Source organism: Chrysemys picta, chromosome 2 (assembly GCF_011386835.1).
Source record: "Chrysemys picta bellii isolate R12L10 chromosome 2, ASM1138683v2, whole genome shotgun sequence".
NCBI lineage: Eukaryota > Metazoa > Chordata > Testudines > Emydidae > Chrysemys > Chrysemys picta.
In genome coordinates this window covers 283,573,038-283,588,441 of record NC_088792.1, presented here as the reverse complement: position 1 = coordinate 283,588,441, position 15,404 = coordinate 283,573,038, and the positions used below count along the sequence as shown (strand labels likewise).

The 15,404-nt window shown below is 49.5% G+C and overlaps 1 protein-coding gene across 23 annotated transcripts in view; it reads left to right on the top strand.

Annotated features, from left to right (window-relative positions):
* TSNARE1 (t-SNARE domain containing 1) overlaps positions 1-15,404 on the top strand; it is a 702,049-nt gene that overhangs the window by 265,390 nt on the left and 421,255 nt on the right. For all 23 annotated transcript variants that reach the window (XM_065586314.1, XM_065586320.1, XM_065586319.1 and 20 more), the window contains one exon: positions 10,268-10,345. In XM_065586314.1, the coding sequence (XP_065442386.1) occupies positions 10,268-10,345 (78 nt within the window). The remainder of the gene's footprint in view (positions 1-10,267; positions 10,346-15,404) is intronic.

Here is a 15,404-nt window from a genome sequence, read left to right as displayed (position 1 = left end):
TCTCTTCTGACTTCGAGCCTTACAGCCTTGTAAATAGTTGTTTATAGTAGCTAGTGTTAAGTAGTTGTTAAGTGTAGTTAGGAGTTAGAAGTTAGAGTCCCAGCGGGGACTTTGCCCCAGGCGGGGCATGCCTGGGTCTCTGGGGTTTAAGCCCTGCGCGGACTGAAACAGGCCCATGCCTGTAAGTGACCCCCACAGCAGCTGCCTCAAGTGCCTGGGGGAATCACATGTGAAGGACAAGTGTAGTATTTGTAAAAAATTTCAACCCAGGACTCAGAAAGAGCGGGATATTAGTTTGCGTGGTCTCCTCATGGAGCCTGGCTTTCATCTGGCTTCTGAGCAGTCCCGCCAAGACTCTCCTAGTACCTCGGCGTCAGTGCGCGGCACACACCCGGGACTGGGCTCCGCCCAGCACTGCTCACCAGCGCCCAGAAAGAAAACAAAGAAGCACTGCTCCCCGTCACCAAACAAAAAAAGCCATGGGGCATCGGGCAAAGTACCCAGTTCGGGCCACCCAGCCACTCTGGAGCCATGTGGACATGCCTCCCCGGTCAGGGCCCTTAGTTCCTTAAAGGATCCACCACCAACTCCCGGGAGTGGTAGAGGACCCAAACTTCTGGTGGCATCGACGCCTTTCCAAGATCCCCCAGTGCTGAGAGAGCAGAGGCCTCCGCCATGCCACAGGAAGCGTGTAAAGGCTCCCCAGGAAGGCAAGCCATCCGCTAAGACCCCTCAGGGGGAAGTGGAGTGCCGCCGATCCCCCCAAACAAGGCAGCGCTCTCCAGCTCCGCGTCACAGATCTCCGGCGTCGCGGCCCAAATCCTCTAGTGCTCACCCTCGGTCACTGACACCGTGATCATGGTCCATGCCATCTCAACGCGGATCGCCTAGGGGGAGGCACTGGTTTCCATTCTACTGGAATGCCTCCCGCCGATCATCCTCTTGGCGCAGATCTTGGTTGCCTGCTCCATGGGAGCACTCCCCGTTCCTGTTCCGGTCCTCCCTCCCTCCCCTCCCTCCCCCCCGCCCCCCGCCCCCTGCCCTCTTGATACTGGTACTGATCCTCCCATCCCAAACACCGGTCTCCAGCGGTGATGCTCAGCAGGCAGACATAGGCGTCAACGGCCCCACTGTAGTCACCGGAAGGGGATTACTCCGGCATGGAAGGGCAGTTCAGCCCCTCGCCATGACCCCACCGGCGCAATTGGGCACCTGAGGCCGCATCGACTTTTACGGCGCCGCCTTGGCAGCATGTCCAGTGGCCAGCGCAGTGGCCTTATTGGAGTGCATTGGGCATGCCGGTGATGACGATTCCCACTTTGCAGCGCTCATCTGCTGCCACGTTGGAGCAATAGCTGGCGGCACCGGGCTCGGAGCATGAGACCCACTCAGAGGTCAGGGTAGAGGAGACAGTGCCCACTCTGAACCCCCCCCCCATGGGGGATGATGCCCCGGAGCCTCCCCGGCGGTACAGTTGTTGTCCTCATCCCCGGACAAGGCGGTCGTGGGACCCTTGAGGGCCAGTCCGCCGGACGATTTTAAAGAACACCAGGCCCTGCTTCAATGGGTGGCCCAGAACTTGGGCTTAGCAATGGGAGGAGATGGTCGAGCAGGCGGACACCTTGTTCAATGTCCTCTCAGCCTCTACCCTGGCCCGTGTTGCATTAACAGTGCATGATGCGGTCCTGAAAATTGCCAAGGCCCTCTGGCAAACTCCATCATCGATCCCTCCCACCTCCAAAAGGGCTGAAAAGAAGTACTTCATCCCAAAGGGTATGAGTACCTTTATACCCACCTGCCTCTAGGCTCGCTGGTTGTCTCAACGAAACACTAGTTCAACTCCCAAAAAATAAAGAGGCCAAAAGACTGGACCTTTTTGGGAGAAGGATTTATTCGACAGCCAGCCTGCAATTCCGGGTGGTGAACCATCAGGCTCTCTTGGGTAGGTACAATTTTAATGTTTGAGGAGTCCCTTCCTCAGGGTCCGGCCCAGGAATTTGGCCCCCTGGCGGAGTAGGGCTCTGCGGCGGCTAGGTGCTCTCTCCAGATAGCATGGGACCCAGTGGACTCAGCGACTAGGGTGGTCGCTTCGGTGGTGGTCTTGAGGCGCAGTTCCTGGCTTCAGCCCGCCGGCTTGTCCCAAGAGATGTGGACCTCTACCCAGGACCTTCCGTTCGATGGGAATGGACTCTTTTCGGGGCAGACGGATGTGAGACTGCATGCGTTGAAGGACACTTGGCCCTCCCTTCGCTCGCTGGGCAAGCATATGCTGCAGTCTGCACGGATGCAATTCCGGCCGCTCCCGCCGCTAAGGCCTTGGCAGCCTCATCAGGGGTCTGCAAGGAGAAGGGATAGACACGAGCATTCTTCATCGCCGCCCTTCCTCCTCCCGCTCACCCGCGCAGCCCGGCCCGGCAAAGCATCCCGGGGGCCAGAAGTGCTCATTTTGAAGGTACACTCGAGAGCAACGGTTCGCAATTCTCCAGATCCACCTTGTTCTTTCCTCAACCATCTTCGGCTCTGCCATTCAGCCTGGTTGCGGGTCATCTGGGATTGCTGGATGTTGGACATAGTATCTTGGGGCTATACCCTGCAATTTCGGTCACCCATCACTCCCACCCCCCATTCGCTCCGTCCCTCTTCAGGGACCCTTCTCACGAGCAACTCCTTGTTCAAGAGGTTGAGACCTCCTGCACCTGGGGGTGGGGAAGGAGGTCCCTCGGGACATGAAGGGAAAAGGGCTCTATTCCCATTACTTCCTAATCCGAAAGCAAAAGGGGGCCTCAGACTCATTCTGAGCGCACGCACACCTAGAATGGAATGGACGTGAGCAACACATCTCAAAGAACAACAGTTACGAAAGGTCGGTAACCATTTGTTTTCAATTGTTATTGGGATTCGTGGTCTGTTACTGGCCAATTTTTACATTCTCAGCCACTTTCAGCTCTTTTACACACATGACTTTAAAATTACACGCATGCGACAACACTGCCTTTCAGCCACTAGTGGGTGTTTAAGCTTTTAATCCAAATCTGCTCTGGTAGTTTGTTGTATTCAAAGGCTGGCTAAAAGAATAATATTCTGGGGAAAAATCCTTGCATTGATGCATCTTGTTTATTACATCTATAATCTATGTATTCCTTTCTTCTTCTTTTCTTCTTTGTACTATGGTAGCATCTAGGAGCCCCAGTCAAGTATTAGGTCCCAATTGTGCTATGCACTGTGTTAACACAGAACAAAGAGATGCTCCTGTCTGCAACAGCTTACAATCTAAGTAACACTTTGGGTGCAGTAATTATAATGAAAGTGACGCAGGGCAAACACAATTTTTGTTGACTTTTTTCAAGGCAGGATGAAGTAATAACGAGACCATTCTTGACAGGCCTTTGTCTCCGTCATTAGAGGTTTTTAAGTGTGGGGTCCAGTTTTGGGCCCCACACTACAAGAAGGATGTGGAAAAATTGGAAAGAGTCCAGCGGAGGGCAACAAAAATGATTAGGGGTCTGGAGCACATGACTTATGAGGAGAGGCTGAGGGAACTGGGATTGTTTAGTCTCCAGAAGAGAAGAATGAGGGGGGATTTGATAGCTGCTTTCAACTACCTGAAGGGGGGTTCCAAAGAGGATGGAGCTCGGCTGTTCTCAGTGGTGGCAGATGACAGAACAAGGAGCAATGGTCTCAAGTTGCAGTGGGGGAGGTCCAGGTTGGATATCAGGAAAAACTATTTCACTAGGAGGGTGGTGAAACACTGGAATGCGTTACCTAGGGAGGTGGTGGAGTCTCCTTCCTTGGAGGTTTTTAAGGCCTGGCTTGACAAAGCCCTGGCTGGGATGATTTAGCTGGGAATTGGTCCTGCTTTGAGCAGGGGGTTGGACTAGATGACCTCTTGAGGTCCCTTCCAACTCTGATATTCTATGATTCTATGATTCTATGAACGCGTTAGATCAGGGGTGGGCAAACTACGGCCCACGGGCTGAATCCGGCCCACAAGCCATTTTAAGCTGGCCTGCAAGCTCCCGCCGGGAGTGGGGTCTGGGGCTTGTCCCGCCAGGGCGCTGGGTCGGGGGCCCCGCCATGCATATATCTCCAACACCTTGTAACAGTAGACTCTGAAAAGATTAGATATCATTTTATCCTACCTTTCTGCCTTCTTTACTGTACTGTCTGAACGCCTTAATACAGATGGCATTAACTAACCTTCTCACCGTCTAGTCTGATTTCCTCCTGCTTCCCAGAGACCACCATTCTTGTTCTCCCTACCATATGCTACTGCTTTTCCCTCTCCATTTTGCAGAGCCATAGGCCAACTTCCAGGGGCCTCATGAGTTTGATCCTATACAGCAGGGGTGGGCAAACATTTTGGCTTGAGGGCCACATCGGGGTTCTGAAACTGTATGGTGGGGCGGGTAGGGAAGGTTGTGCCTCCCCGAACAGCCTGCCCCCTGCTCCCTATCTTCCCCCTCCCACTTTCCACCCCCTGACCGCCCCCTCCTGGGACCCCCTGCCCCTAACTGGCCCCCAGAACCCCACTCTCTATCCAACCCCCCTGCTCCCTGTCCCCTGATGACTCCCCCACCCAGAACCTCCGCCCCATCCAACCGCCCCCTGCTCCCTATCCCCAGACTGCCCCCTGGGACTCCCTGCCCCTTATCCAATCCTCCCCCCGCTCCCTGCTCCCTTACCATGCCACTCAGAACACCAGGACTGGCAGCCGCACCACCCGGCCGGAGCCAGCCACGCCGCCGTGCAGTCTAGAGCATCGGGGCAGGCCGGCGGCTCTCGCAGCCGCGCTGCCCGGCAGGAGCTCGCAGCCCCGCCATCCAGAGCGCTGAGGCTGCGGGGGTGGAGGGACAGCAGAGGAGGGGCCGGGGGCTAGCCTCCCTGGCCAGAGCGCTGAGGCTGCGGGGGTGGGGGGACAGCAGCGGAGGGGCCGGGGGCTAGCCTCCCTGGCCAGAGCGCTGAGGCTGCGGGAGTGGGGGGACAGCAGGGGAGGGGCCGGGGGCTAGCCTCCCTGGCCAGAGTGCTGAGGCTGCGGGGGTGGGGGGACAGCAGGGGAGGGGCCGGGGGCTAGCCTCCCTGGCCAGAGCGCTGAGGCTGCGGGGGTGGGGGGACAGCAGGGGAGGGGCTGGGGGCTAGCCTCCCTGGCCAGAGCGCTGAGGCTGCGGGGGTGGGGGGATTAGTTAGTTAATGTATTTGGATGATGAGATCTGCACAGGGCCTTGCATTCAATCTATCTGAAAAGTGCCGTTTGTTCCATATATAAAGGCTGCTATATAGGTGCTGGGGTGTTTGTTTTTTAATATATTTAAAGGTTTTTGGTTTCTCTTGAAAACTTCACATGGAACATCATCCAGTTCTTAAATTTAAACAAATTTCATCTCCTTATTAAGACGGGGAAAATTAAGGGGAGAAAAAGGCAGCGCGATCCAATGGCAGTGACTCTGGAATGGAACTCAGGTCACTTAGTTTCTGTTCTCAGCCTTGTTTGACCTCACACTTGTCACTTCACCAGTATTTCTTTCCACTCTCCGTCTTGTCTGTTTAGATGGTAAGCTCTTTGGGGCAGGGCCTGTCTCTCACTACGTGTCTGAAGAGTGTTAGCACAATGGGGCACTGATCTCATTTGGGTCCCGTACATGTTATTGTCATACAAATAAACAATTGGAAATACTTGAAAAAAGAACCCTTCCCACCATTTTGGTGTGATCAATCAAAACTAGGACTTACATTCCACCATCTGCAGCAAAGTGAACCATTAAGCACTCACTATTTCCAGGGCTTTACAAATGCTTCGGATCACATTTTCAGGGGACTGTGTTGCCATAAAATTGCAAGCTAACACACTTTGCTCACTCATATTGGGTAGCTGGGTGCCAAAACACCTGGTTCATATACACAGATGTGGTTTCATGTGCAGTTTTGTGGGGAAACGTTCTGAGGCATGTTTGAAACTATGGAACAAAGATCACAAGCACTCATGTTGGCTGCTGCTACTTTAGAAAGTTGAGAAAATGGAAATAATTGAATTGATGTTCTCCAAACGCGAGAAGCAAAAGCGGAAGCAACAGAGGGTTTTTTTTTTTTTTCTTGATGCCGTCTAAGGGGATGATGCAAACAAGTGAATGGAAAAGGAAAAAAAAAAAGGAAACTAAAGTGGAGGAGAGTTGATTTGCACATGTGTTTCTGCAACACTTGTACCAAAAACTCCATGCTGCCTTCAATATATCAGCTATAATTACAATTCACCTTTCCTCACTCCTGGCACTGAACTGTATTAGCTTCAGGGCATGCAAAATATTTACTGCATATTGGCAACCCCATATTTCATCTAGGCGAATCGTAATATTTTAACACTAAGCTTTATGAAGTCTGAAACACATAATTTTTATTAGCCACAACTGTCTTTCATGTTCTTCCCCCCCTCCGCCTTCCTTTTTTTATGGCATCGGTAAGTAGCTTAGCTGTGGAATCTCCACTTCACTTGGCAATGTGGATGTGTTCTTTTTAAATTGCTTTTTTCAATAGAGAGCTTGTACTTGTTACTCTCGCTGTTGCATTCCTCCTGAACAGTCCCAGGGTGAGAATCGCTTCTCCACGTGTGGCAACTCTAAACTGAACCAGAGGTTTAAAGCTAAAATAGCAGCACCCCCAAAATAAATAATGAAATAGCCGTTGTGTTACAGTAGGAGATGTGGGGCTGCAGCTGGGGCCAGGAAATTATCAGCCTCTTTAACAGATCAGCACTTCACGATACAGTGTACTCCTTATTAAATTTGTGGCAGCTTTCTAGCTGATGTTAAAGATGTTTTGTTCAGAGGTGGTTCCCTTTCTCCATTGTATATCTCAGGGTTCAGCATGTGTGTCTTGTTAGTCCTATTATAACTATGTTTCTGGCCCCATTATCACAGTGTCTGAGCATCTTACAGTCTTTAATATATTTATCCTCATAACTCGCCCCTGTGAGGCAGGGCAGTGCTATTATCCTCATTTTACAGATTGAAAAGTGACTTGTTAAAGGTCACACAGGGAGTATGTAGCAGAGCAGGGAATTGAAGCCAGGTCTCCCAAGTCAGCACCCTAACCACTGGGCCATCCTTATGCTCTTCCTCTGGTCTTAATTTTCAGAACATTGCGTCGATCAATAAGGTATCTTGGAAAGTGTTTCTTCCCTCTTGCATTTCATGAGCTCCAATATGCAGCTCCCACATCTGATGGAATCATCCTAAATCCTGCTTTCTGGGCGATTCAGCATTTAAATCAGGGGTGGGCAAACTGTTTGGCCTGAGGTCCGCATCGGGTTTCGTAAATTGTATGGAGGGCCGGTTAAGGGAGGGGGTCGTGGCCCGGCCCCCACCTCCTATCTGCCCCCCCGGACTCCTGCTCCATCCAACCCCCTCGTTCCCTGACGGCCCCTCTGGGACCCCTGCCCCATCCACACACCCCTGCTCCCTGTCTCCTGCCACCCCTGGACCCCCGCTGCCCCATCCAACCCCTCGTCTCATTCCTGATGGCCTCCCCCCGGGACCCCTACCCCATCCAACCACCCCTTCTCCCTGTCCCTTGACTGCCCCCTGCCGCCCCATCCAACCCCCCCCCCTTCCTGACTGCAACCTGGGGACCCCTGCCCCATCCAACCACCCCTTCTCCCTGTCCCCTGACCACGCCCAGAACCTCCCCCGGACTGCCCCCTGCCGCCCCATCCAACCACCCTCCTTCTTGACTGCCACCCGGGACCCCTGCCCCCATTCAACCCCCTGTTTCCCCACCACCACCATCCACACCCCTGCCCCCTGACCACCACTCCAAACTCCCCTACCCTCTATCCAAACCCCCCGCTCCCTGCCCCCTTACCATGCTGCCTGGAGCACTCGTGGCTGGAGCTGGGCCACGCTGCCGCCGCCACCGCACAGCACAGAGCACTGGGTCAGGCCGGGCTCTGCAGCCGCGCTGTCCCAGGAGCTCACAGCCCCACCGCCCAGAGCATTGCGCCGGCAGCGGGGCGAGCTGAGGCTGAAGGGGGAGGCGGGGGGGGGGGACAGCAAGGGAGGGGCCAGGGGCTAGCCTCCTGGGCCAGGAGCTCAGGGGCCAGGCAGGACAGTCCCACAGACCAGATGTGGCCCGAGGGCCATAGTTTGCCCACCCCATAAACTCCTGCTGGTTGAATTTACTCCTGCAGGACAGTCCCTCTACAGAAACCCATGAACCACTCCGGTCCAGGCTGTTTGGGGAATTTAATGGAATACTAACTGTGTTTCAGTGAGTGTTCTAGCTGAGGGTCTGTCGGCGTTTTCACGTTGGGGACTAGGCTGTCTTTTACCAGTCACGCCTGTCTGAGTACATCTCGGTTTACTTGGGTCCTGATTCAGTAACGAACTTAATCATGTACCTAACTATAAGCACACGAGTAACCCTGTTCAGGAACCTTCCTGAATCAGGGACTGCATTGTAATGTCACCCACAGTTCTGATGCCCTCAGCAAAGAACTAAAGGGCTAATAATGCACTATTAAAATGTTTTCCATTGACTTAATGGGAACTGGATCAGGCTGTGAATGAGCTAAATTTCTGGGGAGAGAGTTAAGCATGACCTGATTACTTCTGCTCAGTAATTCCTTGCTTTTGCAAGTTAGAATGAAAATATGATGGAAAAGTTGAGGGGATTGACTTAGGAGGAAGGAATTTAAAAAAATGAACCATGTACTTCTTAGTCAAATGCCAGCTAAAGTAAATCACAGGGATGCCTGTTCAAACTTGCTCCTGCCCCTCCTTTCCTGCTACTGAGGCTGTGAGGACATTGATGGGATAGGGACATTCATATAATTTTAAAGGTGGGAAATGGGAAAACTCTGGTTCATACCAGCTAGTGCCACCTTCTGCTCAGGGACAGATATGGGCACGTTCTTTAGTAACTGGGTGATAACAGAGGGGATTCAGGCAGACCAGTAAGCGAGGGGGAGGTCACCAGGGACTACAACACCGTTGATTGCTGCCAGCTGGCTATCTGCTTGCTGCATTTGGGGGTAGGCACACGGAATCGGGAGCAGAAGGAAGATGAAAGTCCCACCTGGGGAGACTGGGATGGAGAATCTGTTGGGGTCAGGAGATGGGGAAGGGCTTGCACGGGGAGGTCAGTGTTTTATTTTTTGGGGGGGAAGCGTGAAATGAGTGGTTCAACACCACATTTGGCCTTCATCCACCCTACCTCTTAGGGGTGTGGGTGTGAGCCCATGTATGTATACACAAAGAGGCCTGTTAATCTGTAATCCAGTTCTGCAAAGTGACGTTGTGAGGAAGGCCTTGTATTCATTTCTCATTGGTTGCCTTTATCAAATACGCTCACTCTCTCTATAAAAAAAATTCCTTGCTAATTGCCACTCCTTCAAAGCTCCCTTGTTCAGGGTCAAGCTGGATTCTTACTTTCTCGCACCTGCCTGACTTCTTGACAGGAACCTTGTGGTTTAGTTATGTTTATAAACTGCTTTGGTGATTAAGGACCTGATTTTTCAGTCTAGCCTCAACTAGTTGTATGGGTGCACATGGTTGTGTCGTGTCTCAGATAAAATAATAAATGCATCAGGGCGGGAGCCTAGTTTTACCGCGTATTTGTACAGCACCTAGCACAATGGGGCCTTGATTCTAAAAGGGTCTTATACAAATATTTACATAATCCCAGTGTTGCATGTGCAACTCCCTGACATGTGGCTACAATCAGGGGATCGGAGCTGAGATTTTCAGAGCCACCATTGCAGTTGGATGTCCTATTCCCAGTCATTTGTATGGGAATGTGGGCATCCAAATGCCTTAGGCAGCTCGGAAACTATCAACCTACGTACCTAAATGGAATCACTTGCCTCCAAAATAATTGTGGGTGAAAAACTACACTATAGTTGTTTGTGCCTGCAAATTGTGGCCATATGAAGAAAGGCAGCCCATAAAAACCTGCCCCTGTAAATGCTCTGTCTCTGCTCCATAGCCTGTTGATGTCAGTGGAAGGATTCCCCTTTACCTCAATGAGGTTGTATTTGGGCCTATATTGTTAGAACCCGTGTTTCACTTTCAACCCATTAACTTTCAGAGATAACTGTGTGTTCGTTAAATATATACAACAACCACAACAAAGTATAGGGACAAAGCTGTGATAAATGTCCCTCTCTTTGGTGCATGCCGGTTCAGAGGCTCTGCTCTGATGTTAGTCTCTTGCTAAGCAAGGCACGGTGATACGCTGGCCAGATGTATTAATATGCGCTCTCTTCCTTGTCTTGTTGCAGCCACCCAGATCGATCCCAACGAACTCCAGGAATTGTTTCAGGAAACTTCAGCCAACATCTTCCGAATTAACTCCAATGGTGCGTATAATGAAAGGCTTCCTAGTCAATTGTATGCGGTCCTGCTGATGACTTGTAAGCATGTATACAGCATTCAGCAAGCCCTGTTGTCAGGGAGCAGATATTAATGCATTTTTACTGCCGTGCCTCATGAGCTCCAGCACACGTACAATACACATTTCTTTATAAGATGTAAAAATATTCCCCCATATGTTGCATTAAATAGGCAGAGATATATTCCCCTCCTTGCCGAGACTGCATCCTTTTCTATTTTTAATTATGTCATCTGTTACAATAAGGAATTAGAAGGCAGAAAGGTGGAACAAGCTACACTGCTTCTCTGAAGTGTTGCAATGCTACGAAGTTCAGAGCCGGTCATATTAGCTTGCAAAACAGCTACTAGTTCCTTTATTCTTCCTTCTGTATCAAATGGGAATGCTGTTCCTGGTAATTCCCCATGTGTCTGTTTAGGATACTGCTTCCTAAGGGCCCCGTAGGTCAGGGTGCTGAATGCCTCTTGAGAGGTGCTCAGGACCTTCGACACTCCCTAAAGTTAATAGGAGGTGTGGTTGTAGCACCTTGTAAGATTCAGCTGTAAGACAGTGAATGACAGAAGGAGATTGCGACGTTCCCCTCTGGTGTTATCTGGACCGATGATCTGCTAGGTCACTCCAATCCTTGACTCTGGGAGCCAGCCTTACCCTGCTGTGCTGTGAGAGCCCCCACACCTGGGCTGTTCACGCACAACATGTAAGCTGCTCCCAGCTACTTGCAAGCAAATGACACTAGCCAATATCTCCGGTCGCAGACACAGCCCTAGGAACCTCCGTCTTGCAGTGTCCAGTTATGCCCGCTGGGCGCTGCAAGCTTAAATGAGTTCGTCAATTTAACAAAGAAATTGATATGTACCAGGCTTGTTCTCCCAAGGGGAGCCTCTGACACATTGCAAACCAAACACACTGCTTCAGGTAGACTAAACAAACAGATTTATTAACTACAAAGATAGATTTAAGTGATTATAAATCAAAGCACAACAACTCAGATTTGGTCAAATGATATAAAAGCAAAATGCATTCTAAGCTGATCTTAACACTTTCAGTGTCCTTACAAACTTAGATGCTTCTCACCAGCCTGGTTGCCCTTCAGCCAGGCTCCCCCCTTTGATCAGCGCTTCAGTCGCTTGGTGCTGATGGTGTCTGTAGATGGAGGTGGAAGAGAGAGAGCGAGCATGGCAAAATGTCTCTCCCTTTTATCATGTCCTTTCTTTCCTCTTGGCTTTGCCGCCCTGCCGCCCTCCCCTGAGTCACATGAGCATTACCTCATCACAGTCCCAAACTGCCCAAAGGAAGGGGGTGACTCCATCCAGGGTCTAACAGATTCTTTTATTGCTGCCTAAGCCAGTGTCCATTGTTTTTGTGAGGCTGGGCTGGGTTTGTCCCATCCATGCCCTGACGAGGTGTTAACTACCCCTCTGTTCTTGGAGAGTTTTTGCCTGGTCTTGCTTCAAGCCATGAGGATAGATTTTCAGCCTCATAACTGTATACATGAAATTATAACCTATACCAGGGGTCGGCAGCCTTTCAGAAGCGGTGTGCCGAGTCTTCATTTATTCACTCTAATTTAAAGTTTTGCGTGCCAGTAATACATTTTAATGTTCTTAGAAGGTCTCTTTCTATAAGTCTGTAATATATAACTAAACTATTATTGTATGTAAAGTAAATAAGGTTTTTAAAATGTTTAAGAAGCTTAATTAAATTAAAATGCAGAGCCTCCCGGCCTGGTGGCCAGGACCCGGGCAGTGTGAGTGCCACTGAAAATCAGCTTGCGTGCCGCCTTTGGCATGCGTGCCATAGGTTGCCTACCCCGACCTATAACCTTACTATAACATGACTGTAACAATTACTATAACATCACTATAACAACCATACTCAGTGCATTATGAGCCTTCCGAAAACACCCAACATGACAAAGTTTGCATTGGATACCACACAATTATTTTATAAAGATGAACATGGGGGTGCTGGGTGTTGCCCTGAGGTACGGAGCATCACAGAGGTGCTTTCTAATGATTAGAGAGAAGGCCTGCGAGTCAGGACTTCTGGGTTCTCTTCCTTGTGCCAGCAGTGACTGACACATCATAAGAACTTAAGTAGGTAAGGAATAGGATCAAGTCACTATAACTAGGAGTCAAGACTTATAGAATTTAATTCTGCCTCTTCTACAGACCTGCTGCGTGACCTCAGACAAGGCTTTAATCTCTCTGAGTCTCAGTTTCCCCACCTGTAAAACTTGCACGATACTGAACCTGTCACTGAAATAATTTAAAAAAGAGTCAGTTTCATTCATAACACAGAGGATCAATTAGTTTATCCTGATTATACAGTTATGCAAATTAGTGTGTCATAGAGATCCGGGCCAGAAGAGACCAGTAGATCATCTAGTCTAGCCTTCTGTGTATCCCAGGCCACCAGCACCACCCAGCATCCACACACAAAACCCAACAATAAAGGAAATAAGACCCACAGGAGATCAGTCTATTATTTGCCACAGGCAGAGACCAAGGGGTAGAGGTGGGACTGAGGAGCACTAGTGTATGAGGACCCGACAGTGGCAGGACAATGATTGAGTGAGATATACCCAGATAATCCTGGGAAGTGACCCACATGCCACAGAGGAAGGTGAAACCCCCCTCAATGTCACTGCCAATCTGATCCGGAGGAAAATTCCTTCCTAACCCCGCATATGGCGATCAGTTAGACCCTGAGCATATGAGCAAGAACCAGCTAGCCAAGCACCTGAGAGAGAGAGAGAGAATGCTCAGTGTGACCCCGTCCAGTGTCCTATCACCATATGTGGCCATCCCTGATGCTTCAGAGGAAGGAGATACAAAAACCTCCCAGAATGCACTGCGAGGGGAGGGACATCCCTTCCTGACCCCTGCCAGTGTCCTGCTGAAACCCTGAAGCCTGGGCATTAGGAACATAAGATATAAACTGAAAGTGACACCCAGGGCTGTCAAGCCCTGCCCCCCCAACCATCACAAGCAACCTTGTCATGTAGTCACACTCGTAGATTTGTCAAGCGCTTTCTTAAAACTAATTAAGTTGTTTTCCTCTACAACTCCTGTTCCAGAACCTCATCCCTCTGAGGGTTAGAAATCCTCTTCTAATTTCCAGCCTGAATTTGTTGATGGCAAAAAGTGTGCATATAGCTTGTGTAGCACGCTCTTGGGTTTCTGGCAAGCTGCCACTGTAGCTCTTGGTGGCTCAAAGTTATGGCTCAAAGTTATCCTGCTATAGAATGGAAATTTCAGCAATTTCACTTTGGCCAGGTCTACACTACAAAGTTTTATTGGCATAGTGGTGCCAGTTAGGGGTGTGAAACATAACTAGGCTGGCAATTCCCCTATTGTAGATTCAAATATGCCAACAGAAAAGTGCTTCTGTCGGCAGAGCTAATGTTATATCAACTCTCAGGGGCCCTGCCAGTATAGGTGTACCAGTATAGTGATAGCAGGAAAGCATTTGTAGTGTAGACAAAGCATTTGTGATATGTGTGGGCGGGGGGCGGGGGAGGAATCATGCACTTAGGAAGTTGAATGGCAATAAGAAAGAATGGTTTCACTGCTAACCTTTGAGATGCTTTGTGGTGGCAATGGGACTCTTGCTGCTTTAGAGGAGATACTTCCAGGAAAAAGCCAAGTGCTGCAGAAAGGAGTGAAATTCCTCAGAAAGAGTTCTGATATCATGACCCAGCGTGGTCCTAGGGTTAGTCTTGCAGATTGAATATAGACCGCAGTTTCTGGCTGCTTATGGTCATTTAAGAATCTGTGGCACTTCTCAAAATAAATCAGGATTTATCGCAAATATCCTTGTCCGATTTCATTTTGTATGTAACTACTAAATTCTGCCTGAACTTTTAAGTATTTAGAGTACTCTTCACTTCTTGTTCTGAACTGTTGTTGTGTGACGTTGTGTTCTGTATCACAAGTGTCTGCATCTCAGTGTTGTCTGAAATGATTTCTTTATTCCGCTACTGGAATAATGATGCCAATACTTTATAAAACATGGTGTAAAACTGGAGAGGGTTCAGAAAAGAGCCTCAAGAATTGAGGACTGGAAAGATACAAAAGGCCTCTATTCATTTAGCTTATTGAGAAATTCAAGAGGTGACTTGATCACGATTTACAAATACCTATGAGGGGAGAAGATATCGGATAGTACAAGGCTCATTAATCTAGCAGACAAAAGCAGAACAAGATCCAGTTATTTGGAAGTTGAAGCTAGACCAAATCAAACTTTAAAAATGAGGGTGACCAACCATTAGAACAGCTTGCTGAGAGGTATGATGGATTCGGCACCACTTGGAGTCTTTAAATCAAGATTTGATGTCTCTGTAAAATGTAGCTCTAGTTCAACTGCAAGTTATAGTCTTGCTACAGGAACTGCGAGATGAAATTCTATGGCCTGTGTTCCTCAGGAGGATGGACTGGATGATCGGAATAGTTCATTCTGGCCCTAAAATCTATGAATTTATAATGCTTTTAAAGCGCTTGGGTATCCTTTGGAATGAGGAGATATCTATAAAATAGCTTATTGATGCTGTACTGGTCACTGATGTTGTTGCACTTATTTCCGCCTTCTGTGATCCGCTGCTCTTACTGAGATTATGCACTGGCACTCCCACCACTGGGGAAGGCAGGCTGTTACAAAGATTGGTGTGACCAGCAAGGGGAAAAAGTCCCGGCATGAGATTGGTGAAACAGCAAAATTAGGTAAAATGATGCCACAAAAAGCTAGTAGGGGATCTGTGGATAAATTAGTGGCACTCAATCTATTAGACTAACGTGTAGTGTTTTCATCCATAGATTTCAAAGTGATTTACAAAGGAGGTCAGTATCACTTTACAGATGGGGAAACCGAGGCACAGAGCGGGAAAGTGACTTGGCCAAGGTTACCCAGCAGGCTAGTGACAGAGCCACGAATAGGCAGGTCTTCTTAGTGTCAGCTCTGTGTTTTATCCACAAGGCAACATTGTCTCCCTATTGCATCACTCGCTCCTGTAGAGTTAGAGGATTTTG